Below are 12,849 nucleotides of genomic sequence, written 5' to 3' on the forward strand. Positions count from 1 at the left end.
GCGCGCGCGCGTGTGTGTGTGTGTGTGTGTTTAGCAGCCCACAAACAGCTCACCTATAGGCTCCACTCCATCTTAAGAAATTCCTTAGAAACAGGTGCAAATGGGGACAGTGAAAGAGGATTATTTTTTCTGGGAAAGAAGTCTATAGTCCACGGAAGCATTCACGTTGTTTTTTTGTTTTTTTTTTTTTTTAAAGATTGATTTATTTATGCATACAGAACTGAGGTACAGTCTAGAGGTGCAGGGGCGGTGAGAGGATTCACCAGAGACAGAGGGGAGCAGAACAGGCAGATTGTCAAAGTACAGGCTGAGGGGAGCAGCGAGCGGGAGAGGTTTGCTGAGTCCTGTGGGTCACCTCCAGGGCAGGCAGGGATCGAACTCATGCAGAAGTGGCTTTAGCTTCTCAGTGCTGTGCTTTAACCCACTGCGCCACCTGGGAGGGCCTCAAGTTGGTTTTCAAGCCTCATCTTTTTGGTTGTTTTGACTCACTGACGCTGAATGGATGGCTATTACACAGAAAAGGCAGGCATCTTAGCACATGTGATGCTCAAGTTAATTATGATGTTTAATAACAGCTTTTATCAGTGAAGGGATCTACAACTGTGGCGAGGCAAGTTCCCTTTTTTTTATTGCCAAGGTCTGGCAGGAAAGGATGAAACAGAAGCAAAAGATGCTTTCCCTGGCCTCAGAAAGGTCTGAAGCTGATGGTTTGATAGAAGAAACAGATATATATCCAGCAACATTGGGTGTGGGGGAGGGGAGGCTGTGTTGCTATCAAAGGAACACAGAAGAGGGGTAAATAGAATATAAAGAAAGAAGCAGTCATTCATGCTGCAGAGCTGAAATGGTGTGAAGGGGAGAGAAAGGCTTACAGGTAGAAGTAATCCTGTGCAAACTCATGGGGGAGAGAGAATTTTGAGTTGTATTAGTGCCTACTATGTAACTGACACTGCTGAAGGCATTGCATGCAACATAACAACAAATAAAGTGCAGCTTAGTCTTTAAGCAGTTCAAGAGAGTAAGTACATGAACAGAAAACAGTCTGGTGAGTTAAAAACAACAAGAGGGTAGGCAATAGGCAGCTGTGAAACTTGAGGCGATGCTGTGACTCGTACATCCTGGGAAAGCAGTGGTCAGAGAAAGCTGCCTAGAAGATGGGTTATTGGGACAGGGTCTTGAGGGATGTAGAGGAGTTCGCTTGTGGACAGTAAATAAGATCTGCTTTCATCCTGACACCGAAAGAAGGGGCTCCTTCAGGGTTGCTCTGGGTCACTGGGACTCTGAGAAGCCCAGCTTGTCCTGCTCTGGCTTCCTTTTCTTTGGTCTCTATGCCAGCCAAGGTGAAGCTCTCTTCCTTTCGCCTTCAGGCTCCCCAGAGGAAAGGGAAGCCTTCCAGAGGGCCAACCACCTGAACAAGCTGGCTGATAAAGAGCAGACAGGGCTGGCCATGCGGATCCGTGTGGCCGAGAGCATGAACATGGGCAGCGACTTCGACGTCTTTGCCTTCATTACCAACAACACCGCCGAGGACCATCTTTGCCGCCTCCTGCTCTGCGCCCGCACTGTCAGCTACAACGGGATCCTGGGGCCAGAATGTGGCTCCAACCACATCCTCGAACTTCCCCTGGAGCCCTTCAGTGGTAAGGTCCTGTGTTCCTGTGGCCACTACTGGCCACCGGCGAGTCCTGAATTGTGGCCTAAAAATGTGGCGCTGACCCTCAGGAAGGAGCCTGAGTACACAGTCGGCCTTCAATACCCGGGACCTAGCCTGTGAACGCAGAGGGGATGGAGACGCCCAGGGCAGGAACAGCCGTGTTTAGAGTCTGTTTGCTCTCCCTCTGCTCTGCTCTTGTCTATCAAGCCAGTCTGCCTCCTCCCCATTATTGCTGCTATCTGAACCGTGGCCTCACAGGCTGGCACAGGGACATGGCCTTCAGGTTCTTAAGAGCCTGCCTGTGTCAGGTGGGCATCGCGGCATGCCCAGTGCCATAGCCTGGTCTCTCTACCTTATCCAGTCCCTTGTGGCACAGCTTCCCCTAGCCTGTCAGTTTTCCTCTCCACCCCCCCACTCCCGGCACTTGTCCACAGCAGAAGAGGGTCCCTCCTTGCCTCGGAGACCATGAGGGTCCTGGCCTGCTGGAGAGGGGAGGGTGGCAGGGGCCCTCCCTGTGTGTGAGCTTCAGGCTGGCACGTGGGGTCGTCCAGGATATCCCATAGGGACTCTGGACCAGGTTTAACCTGAGATGGAGGCTTTCACCCTCTGAGACCCTGCACTTGGGCTGAGTTGCTTATTATCTTCTGGTGATAAGATCTGGGGGATTTCCATGTACTGATGGACAGGAAGCCAGGCCCAGGCCTGACGAACAGGATCCCTTTGCCGCCACCCTTGCCTCCCCGCTGTTCTGCCTCTTCCCCTTCCCCATGCCCCCCATACTTTCTCTTTCCTCCCTCACCCCTCCAGGTGGGTCACTGGAAACGCAGCCAACACGGCATGGCGATCAATCCTAGGTTCCTTTAAGAGCTGGGTAAATCATCCAAGGAATGACCACATACATTTCCTGCTCCCTCAACAACCAGCAGTTGGGCCCCCGGCCAAGGCCATGGTCCCTGGCCTGTGGACAGCAGTGCACAGAGGTCCAGCCCCACCCTGGCCTTAGCCTCCTGGAAAAGTCAACATTTGGGGCCACATCCTCCAAGCGGCTGGAGGACAATGTTCTCCTTCTTTCCTGTGGAGCTGGTCAGAGTTTCCACTCTGTCCCACCAGGGTTGACCTAGGAATTTTCACTCCTTTTGAGCAAATATTTGGTTTTCTTCTCCCCATGTTATCTGAACAGAGGTGGGAGCAGACCCACCCTGCGGACAAAAGGCCAGAGGATGCTAGAGCAGCTGTTTCCAAGAAGGAGGCTCGGACCACACGTGTAGGGAAGGCCCAGACCCTGCCTCAGCTGATGAGAAGGGGCCGAGTCCCCCACAGACCGCGGGCCCCTCCCCCGTGCCACCGCATTCTTTGTCTCTCCTCCCTCACCCCTCCATGTTGTCACTGGAGCCCCTATAGGAAATCCTGGATGACCCCACATGCCAGCCTGAAGCTCACACACAGGGAGGCCCCTGCCCCCCTCCCCTCTCCAGCAGGCCAGGACCTTCATGGTCTCCGGGGCAAGGAGGGACCCTCTTCTGCTGTGGACAGTGCCCTGAGATGAGGAAAACTAACAGGCTAGGGGAAGCTGTGCCACAAGGGACTGATGGGGCTCTCACAGGCCTTGGGCTGACCCCACAGAGACCATCTCTAGGGTGCTGATGACCCTTGCTAATGACCCTCCTGAATGGCAAACACAGGTCTCTGCAACTGAGTCTCAGCGGACAAGACCATCTAGCCAGAAATGAATAAGCATGACTTTGTTGGCTGCTATTTATTTTTACCCGTTACTTTCTATTTATGGTCCATGAGACAGACTGGTTTGCTACATAGAATGATGAAAAGTTTCCCTAAACAAAAAAATGTTAAAAAATATAAAATGAGTGGAAAGAAAGAAAAATGAACAAATCATGAACAGGCTTGGTAAAGCCACATGGGTGGCTGGAGTTTGAGAAACATTGGCCTGTGGGAGGGGCAGGAGGGAACAGATGCTGGGGAAGAGGAGGCAGCACCTCCCGCCATGGGAGGCACTGGGAGAGAGAGGAGTGGTGGGCCGGGAGAAGGCCCCTGGAGGCTCCATGTGGCAGGGCAGCCTGAGGAGCAGGAGGGATGGGCCAGCTTCTCTGATGGAGTGGACATCCAGGGCCTGGTGCCGCTCTGAGGCGTCCCAGCCCCCATCTCCTCCCTGACCTCAGCTCTCGGCCTCAGTGTCCTTGTCTGGAAAGTGGGGCTAAAAGTCCCATTTGGCTCTCTGCGGTGAAAGAGTCTGGCCCTGCTAACAGCTTCTCCCCACTTGTGACTTTGCGCTGGTCTTAGTTCTGTGTGGCGGGTGCTGGGTGTCCTGGACAACAGAGCAGAAAAGAAGAAACCCTTGAGATCCTGTGGGTTAAGTGACTTGCCCAGAATCACCAGTCAGTATCTATCCTCATGGCATCTCATGTTACAAAGAGCAGAGGCTGGGGGCCTATTGCACCCCCAGCCCTCCCGGAGGAGTTCAGCCCTCCCCGACCAGGGGTTCAGCCTACTGGAGCCCCAGGCCTCCCCAAGGGGTTCAGCCGTCCCCAACCAGGGGTTCAGCCTCTCTCCCCTGCTGCCCCCAGGAACTCCAGAGCCAGGGCAGGTGGAACAAAGACTGTCCAGCCATTCACCACCTGTGTGCTGCCCTCGCTGTGGCTCCAGGCTGCAGGAGGAGAAGTGATGGTTGCACCTTCATGAGCACCTGCCCTCTCCCCCCTGCAGAGAAGAGCATTCCCCTTCGCATCCTCTATGAGAAGTACTCTGAGTGTCTGACGGAGTCCAACCTCATCAAGGTGCGGGGCCTCCTCATGGACCAGGCTACCAGCAACTACGTGCTGGCCGAGCGGGACATCTACCTGGAGAATCCAGAAATCAAGATCCGGGTAAGGGGCAGGCAGGCCAGGCAAGAGAGTGGAGCAGGGGGTCCCAGGACAGGCTCCATGCGTGTGCACATCGACATGCCTGCAGCTTCAAGATCGTTGATGTCTTAAGAAAAGTGAGAGAATGTGGGACTCGTAGCTTCTGGAATGAATGCTAGAATCCCAGAGTGATAGGGCCATGGGATTTAAGGATCTGGGAATCCTGGGCCCTTAAAAGCAAAACTCCTAAGGCTGGATCTCCACGCCCTGTGGAACACTGGAGAAAGAGAAAAGTTGGAGGTGTTAAGGACATAGAGTCTGAGTCCCATTGCCTGGCTCAGCGGGGTCCCACAGGACCCAGGGGCTGTGGAAGACGCCTCCTTGGTTCTAGGGCCTGGAGTGGAAAGTCACAGCTGGGAAGCCAGGCTGACCTCTGCCCCTTCCCCGCCCCAGGAGATCTCACCACCCTCTTGGCTTCACCATGGGAATGATGGGCCTGACCACAGGCATGTCATGAGGATTCCATGAGCAAAATGTGGGAGCCCCTATGTCTGGCACATGGCCCTCACGCTCTCCTCCTCCACAGATTACTGTTTATTTGAACCTGCTGTTGTAGGGGTTCTGAGGCTGTGGTTTTTCCAAGGGAATTGTTGTGGTGCTGATGATAATTAGAGTCCACCCTTAGTGAATGCTCCCCGTGGGTGCAGGGACCCTTACAACACACCCAGATGCTACCGCTAACCCCATCTTACAAGTGCATAAACAGGCACAGAGGAGACGCCGTCGCAGGTCCAGTCTATGAAGGAAGCTGGGGCAGGCATCTTCATCCATGTTTTCCAGATGAGGAAACCGATGCGCAGAGCGTGATAGTGGCAGAGCCCGGCATGTTTTGTTCCACAAATGCTGAGCCAGAGAGCAGCACATACGACATGGCTCACCAGGTGTTGCTTGCCTTAGGGGCCCTGGGCCCCTCTCCCTCAGTCTTCCCATGCCCTCTTCCAGATCCTGGGCGAGCCCAAGCAGCACCGCAAACTGGTGGCTGAGGTATCCCTGCGGAACCCACTTAACGTGCCCCTGATGGGCTGCATCTTTACCGTGGAGGGGGCAGGCCTGACCGAGGAGCAGAAGACCGTGGAGATGTAAGTACTGCCACCTCCTGCTTGGTCATAACCTCATTTCATCTCTCACACACCTACTTGATACGCCTGGGGCCGAGCCCCACCCTGCATGGCTCAGGGACCACGCCCACAGATCAGGGACCACGCCCACAGATCAGTGGCCACGCCCTCAGCTCAGGGACCACGCCCTCAGCTCAGGGACCACTCCCAGTTGGCTGCATTCTGTGCACTGTTTTCCCCTGAACACTTACACATCCAATCCCAGGGCACCTGCCTCCCAACCCTGGGTCCCCACATAAACACAGGCAGCCATGAGCAGCTGTGTCTTTATGGGTACATGTGTACATGTGTGAACACGCATGAGTATCCACACTTCTTATTTTTCACTTTTTTATTGTATTTATATCTAGGACATAGATCATGTGTGGACAGCTCAATGCATTGTCTCCCATGGGGTCACCTGAGTAAGCCCACTCACCCCTAAGCACACAATGTACGTGCACACAAACGTGTTCAAACACACACACGCATACATGTCCCAGAACACATAGAGGCAGATGGCTCAGGTCCTCTGAGCACAGTCTTTGGTATCCATGGATCTCTGCTCCAAGCTCTCAGGAGCCACCATCTTTCTGGCTTGACCCCATCCCAGGGGACCAGACTAGGGTCCCCATTCTCACTTTCTTCCCCATCTATCTCCACAGCCCCAACCCTGTGGAAGCAGGGGAGGAAGTCAAGGTCAGGGTGGACCTGATGCCGCGACTCGTGGGCCGCCACAAGCTGGTCGTGAACTTCGAGAGCGACAAGTTGAAGTCTGTGAAGGGCTTCCGGAATGTCATCATTGGCCCTTCCTAAGGGACCCAGTGCCAGCCCCAACCTAAGCAGCTGAGAGCCCCCACCTTGATCGCAATCTTTGTCCCAAACTAATGAGAAAATTTGACCCTCCTTGGGCCCAGACCCCAGAGCTGGTGTAGGACGCCATTGGGGTTCTTTGGAATAGAATGTGCTTCTGGCCCATCTTGTCCCCCTGAGCCTGGTCCTCACCCCCCTGACTTGTGAAGTGTTCTGTGCCTCCCTATGGGAGCATTGGGCCTGGGATGGGGAGGAAGGCCCAGCCTTTCTTGGAGCAAGTGAGATAGAGGGTGAGATAGTGCTCCCCATTGACTAAATCAAGGAAGTCAGCTCCCTAGAAAGTTCTGTTCCCCTTCCCCACATTGTGCCTGGGTGCCCAGGTGTTGATGAGAAGAGGCCCAACAATAGACCAGGCCCAGGCTTCCTGCCCCATCCCAGCAGTCCTGGCCCAAAACCCCCCAGCCACTTCACCATTGTGAGACACCTACTATGTCCCTGCTTCTTGAGCTTTCTTGTGCCCACTTGGCCACCAACCCATTTCATCATTGCAAGAACCTGCAGAGTGAGAGCTGCTTTCCTGATGAGGAGGCTGAGGCGCCCAGAGAAGGGTGGCCCACTTCGCAGCACAAAGCTGGTGGGTCTTTGCACAAGTCAGGTGAAGGTGCAGGAATGGAGCCCAGGTCTTCTGATTCTGAGCCCAGTGATACCATCCCTGAGCTGAGGATGCCAGAGAGATCAGCTGGGAACTGACCCAAAAGAACCTGGTTGGGACAGGAGGTGGGTAGAAAGTGGAAGGGTCCAAGCCCAGGGTTCTAGCAAGTCCAACAGCTGCTGTCTCCCCCTCTTTGGACCTCAGTTTCCAGGCCAAAGAAGGGGTTGAACCAGCTCCTCTCTGAGGCCTTCCCAGCTCTGCCCTTTTATGCTATGTGACCCAGCCTTGAAAATTATAGAAGTCCTACTCCTAGCTCCATAGAGCCTTAGATCGATCACAGGTCCAGCATATTTCTGAGCATGCAACCATGACCATGACCACCTGCCCACCCCAGCCCTGTCCACATACCCTACCTGAATTCAGACATCTTTCAGACCCCCAGAAGCCAGTCCTGGAGACCCCTATTCTCCCCATGAGCCTACCCACCACAATGCCTAGACTTCACAGAAGCCTTAGCTGCCTCAGCTGGTCACTAACCCACAGGGTAGTGCCTTGCCACTGCTGTCACAGAGCGGGGTCCTTGGACACAGCCCTTGCCTGGGATAAGCTCAGGAAGCCCATGCACAGTCATCTCTTGACTTGTACCTCCCACCTGACTGGGCTTCCTTGGTCTGAAAGAGAGCAAAGGGGAGAATTCTTTATCTGGGCTGGGGTCATCTCCAGGGTCCCCCCAACCCCAGAGACTTTTTGGGGAAAGTCATGCTGATGCACGTAGAACTTCCTGCTTTGCACAGAGAAGGATCACAAAATGAGCCGACGTGTATGTTCTATATAAATATAGCTTTATTTTTCCGTGGTTTATAAATGCTTTTGAGCAATAGTAGATGCTTTTGAGCCACAAAGAGCAAACACTGAAATAAAAGAGTTTATTTTTCACATTCAGACAAGGTCCGATCTTCTTGCTTTCAAGGCGCGGGGTGGGTGAACTCACTCACCCTGGGACCAACATTGTCCCACCTAAGCCTTTCCAGGGTCTCAGATCCAGACCCAGGGCCAAACTGTCATCCAGAGAGCCACAGAGTCTGGATCCCTTGCCTGCCTCTTCCTCAAACCAACAGTGAATCACTGTATCCTTCCCAGAGCCCTGTGTGCCCTGGTTAACTTCCTAGCAATGTGGTTCTCTGAGCCTGGAGCACCTGCTTATCATTCAATGCTTGACACAAAAGTGGCTTCCTCTGTGAAGCCCTCCTAGATTTCTGCTGTGGATGAGCAGTGGAACATGGGCCAACTTAACCACTTAGCTCCGTGTTAGTCTATTTGGCCCCTCCCAACCTGAGAGACCCAACTACAGTCACCAAGTAGCTCTTCAATAAATACTGATCAATGCTGATTTGGTAAATCAGTGTGTTTCAATTCAACTCCCAGAAGTCTAGCTGTCCAGTAGTCTGCAAATGCAAGCTGTCCGTGGAAGTTTTTATTTTTCAGTGACCACATTAAAGAGAGTAAAAAGAATTAGGTGAAGTAGGCTTTGATAAAGTATTTTTATTGAACACAGTATTTCCAAAATATTAGCTCAATATGTAATCAATTAAAAATATTTAGCAAGATATATTTTACATTCTCATTCTCACAGGAAGTCTTTGAAATGAGTATTTTACACAGACAGCCCAACTCAATTCAGACGAGGTGTAGCCACAGGTGACTCCCAGGTACCGTACCAGGGGGCAGAGGTATAGACTATAGTTCTAGGAGCATTTCTCTTTTTTCCTCACTGATGAAGCTTTGATAAATGTGTGCTAATTGGACAGTCTTTGTCCTCAGAAAACTCACATTAAAAGATATGCAGTCATGGCCCTCCCTGGTGGCGCAGTGGGTTAAAGCACAGCACTGGGAAGCTAAAGCCACTTCCGCATGAGTTCGATTCCCGCCTGCCCCGGAGGTGACCACATGGTGTGGCAGACCTCTCCTGACCCGCCCGCTGCTCCCCTCAGCAGTGTACTTCCTCGATCTGCCTGTTCTACTCCCCACTCTGTCTCTGGTGAAGCCTCTCACCGCCCCTGAGCATCGGGACTGTACCACAGTTCTGTATGCACAAATAAATAAATCTTTAAAAAAAAAAAAAGATATGCAGTCAGAGACCCTCCAACTGGTTGGCCCAGCACTGCAAGCTGGCCTCAGCTGCCTCAGTGCAAGTTCAATCCCCGGCCCCAGAGCTGACCCACATGGCATGGCAGACCTCTCCTGTCCCACCCATTGCTCCCCTCAGCAGTGTACTTCATCAATTTGCCTGTTCTGCTCCCTGCTCTGTCTCCGGTGAAGCCTCTCACGGTCCCTCTACCTCTGGCCTGTACCCCAGTTCTGTATTCATAAATAAATCTTAAAAAAGAAAAAAGAAGAAGATATGCAGCTAGAAAATCAAATTGAAAACAGATCCCATTTTCTGTATACTGATACCTTGAACTGGTACACCTGGTTCTGGCCTGAAACTTTTATCAATTTGCTAACAGGACCGGCTCTGCTATTTCGGGTTGAGAGGGAGCAGATAAGGAAGCGTTGCTACAGAGGTATGTGAAGTGCATGAACAAAGAAAGGAGAAAGGGCGGAACACAGCCACAGCTGCAGCCCTGGACAGTCTGAGCAGCTTCTGGGGCTCCATCAGTGCGCCCCGGGCCACAGCTGCCAGGACCAGCAGAGCCCGCTCCAGCCACAGGAGCACATAATCTCATCTCCCTGCCTGCCCCCCCCCGCTCCCCCCCCTCACTGGCTTACTCCAACCAGAAACCAGCTGGCTCTGGAAAGTAGCATTTTCAGGCTTCTAGTCTCCCGAAAAAGACAGACATGGTGAGCAATTGGCAGAGCGTTGGAGTTGAGCACTTACCACTACTTCCCCTGCTCAGAAAATTTACCATCATCTCCACCTACAGAACCCTTACTCAGTCTTCAAAATCCTGCCTTTCTGTGATGTCTTCCTGGACCGCAGCCAGCTGCTTAACTTCTGGTTCTCCTGGCACATCAGCATATTGTGGAAAGTCCTTGCTAACATTCAGCAGCCTGGCTGGGGGTGGGGGGGGGCCTGCATGAGGGTCTGACCATGGCTCGTTGATGTCTGCGTGGACTACACAGAGGAAACTGACTCTGGGCCCGTCCTGAAGGCCAGGCACTGCGTTAGCCCCAGGGAACAGCAGTCACCAAGGCAGCAGACCCATCCTATAGAGCAGGGGAGCAGATGTGAGACCTTCAAAGTGAGATGTGCAGGGAGGAAGGATTAAGGCCGAGGATGATGGGGCCGAGGTGACAATCTGAGCAAGATGCATCTCCTGCATTTGTCCACTGGTCACTACGACGCCTTATGCTGTAGAAACTGGAATAATCCTCTGCTCTACAGGTGAGGAAACTGAGGCCCACAGAGGTTATATGACAGGGGTCCAAGGTCACGCAGTTAGAAAATCCAGGTCAGCTGGAGCAATTACTCTTAACCACTTGTTCTGTTCTTAACTGTCTCATGACATGGAGTTATAAAAATGAGAGGCTCTTCCGATACAAGAGGGAAGATCTCAGAGAAGGTAAAAGGGAAGCTAAGGTTCTCAGAGGGAGGACTCGGGCCAGGAAAGGGTTAGGGTGGGCAGGGCCAGAGGTGGGTGAGGTCGGGCAGCGTTGCACTTCTAGGAAGCCAGTTGAACCTCGGGGCCTCAAGTGCATGGACCGGCCTCACACGCTCAGGTTGGCGGGCAGCTGTTAAGTATTGCAGGCAGGAAGTGGGGCCAGGTGGGTATATAAAAGCGTTTCAACTGAAGCATTTCTGGGAAATAGTCTCCAGAACTCTCAGAAGAAAGGAATCTAAGCTTGGAAGTCTCTACCACTTCATTATGATTTTCACATTCTCAGTAAATATTCATTTTGTTCCTAATTTTATATTCATAATCTTACTTTATATTCTTTTTGTTATAGATGCTCCCCCAAAATTCAAATTGGATCCACAATGTCAGCACAGCCTACTCACCAGAATGGTTAAAATGAAAAAGCAAAAAATATATATTTAAATCGGCAGTGAAGATGTGGAACAACAAGGATTTTCAGATGCAGCGGGGGTGGGGGACTGTGAATTGGAATGGCTGCTTTGAGAACTATTTGCAGTATCTTCTAAAGCTGAGCATTTATGTATCCTTATGAGGCAGCAATTCCTTTCCTGGATGTTTACCCAACAGAAATAAGCCCATATGTCCTCCCAGAGACACGTGCAAGAATGTTCACAGAAGCTCTCTTCCATAATATCCCAAAGCTGGGAACAACTTAAGAGTTCAACACTGTGGGTTGGATATAGAAATTGGTAGAATCATTCAAAGTAATAGTATAGGAATGAGAAGAACAAAATATAACTACTTGAATCTCAGAAAGATGCCAGGCAAAAGTTTCACTCTTTATTCATAGGAATTAATTCAACAGCAGGAAAAAGTCATCTGTAAGGTTAAAAGCCAAGATAGTGATCATCTTTATGAACTGGAAAGGGGCATGTGGAGAGGCATCTGGGGTTCTGGCGACAGTTTGATTCTTGAACAGGGTGCCAGTTCTATTTATTTATTTATTTTTAAAGATTTATTTCTTTATGCATACAGAAGGAGGTGCGGGCCAGAGGAGCAGGGGCGGTGAGAGGCTTCACCAGAGAGAGATCAGGGAGCAGAACAGGCAGGTCAATGAAGTACACTGCTGAGGGGAGCAGTGGATGAGTCAGGAGAGGTCTGCCGCGCCCTGTGGGTCAGCTCTGGGGCTGGAGTTTGAACTTGCACTGAAGCGGCTACAGCTTGCTGGCCATGCTGCGCTTTAACCTGTTGTGCCATCAGGGCGGGCCCACGGGGTGCCAGTTTACATGGCAATATTCAGTTTGGGGAAATTCATGAGTCACACACTTAGGAGATAGGCGATTATAGTATGCATGTTATACTTCAATGAAAACCCTGTTAAGTCCCCTAAAACTTTGACCTACCTTTGAGACTAGAGAAGGATTTGGACTTTATTCCTAAGAGGTGGTTCCTGTGAAGGGCTGTGAACACTGGTGATAGCTCTCTTTGCTGTTTTAGGATGCTCCCTCCAGCTGCCCCAAGGAGGGAGTGATGGTTCCAAGGTGGAAGTGAGGAGCCTTGTGAGAGGAGGGGCTGGAGCAGCTGCAGAGTGGCTCAGTGAGGGAAGATAGAGCAGAAAGTCTTGTCAAGGACATAGAAAAAGTGGAAGTCTGTGGAGAGGATGTTTTGGCAAAGAGAGGGAGATTGGAATGGAATAGGGAGCTGAGGGAGCGAGAGAGTGAGCTCCTGATTATTATGCAATGAGCCAAGAACCTTAGTTGACCAGATCTAAAGCTTGGATTGAACCTTAGTCTTGTGCAAGTCAGATGCCCTGGTACCACCAGGCCATGCTCTCCCTCAAAGCCAATTCTTTTCTAGTCAACTCCCCCTTCTTTCTCAGACCTGGCCGGCCCGGCTCATGGAAACTCTTGGCAGAAGAGCCAGCCAGGCTTACAGTGTGGACGATCTATCTCTCTTAAACCATGACTCTAATTTTTCTCATTCCTCATGCCTTTCATATTTAATTGACCCAAGCCTTTGCGAGAGCCTCCCTGCAACAGACTTCAAGCTTGATGATGTTGTAGCATGTCTCATTGAGGCCCCAAGAGATCCTGGTGAAGTGGATGGTACTAACCCATCTTATAAATGAGGTAAGTGA

At 51.6% G+C, this 12,849-nt stretch overlaps 1 protein-coding gene across 1 annotated transcript in view; it reads left to right on the forward strand.

Annotated features, from left to right (window-relative positions):
• TGM2 (transglutaminase 2) overlaps window positions 1-8,610 on the forward strand; it is a 32,437-nt gene extending 23,827 nt beyond the window's left edge. The window contains exons 10-13 of the mRNA XM_012728396.1: window positions 1,368-1,640; window positions 4,376-4,536; window positions 5,515-5,651; window positions 6,335-8,610. Of these exons, the coding sequence (XP_012583850.1) occupies window positions 1,368-1,640; window positions 4,376-4,536; window positions 5,515-5,651; window positions 6,335-6,485 (722 nt within the window). The 3' untranslated portion in view covers window positions 6,486-8,610. The remainder of the gene's footprint in view (window positions 1-1,367; window positions 1,641-4,375; window positions 4,537-5,514; window positions 5,652-6,334) is intronic.
• Window positions 8,611-12,849: the final 4,239 nt, after the last annotated feature.

This window comes from Condylura cristata, unplaced genomic scaffold (genome assembly GCF_000260355.1).
Source record: "Condylura cristata isolate star-nosed mole 26May11 unplaced genomic scaffold, ConCri1.0 scaffold00022, whole genome shotgun sequence".
NCBI lineage: Eukaryota > Metazoa > Chordata > Mammalia > Eulipotyphla > Talpidae > Condylura > Condylura cristata.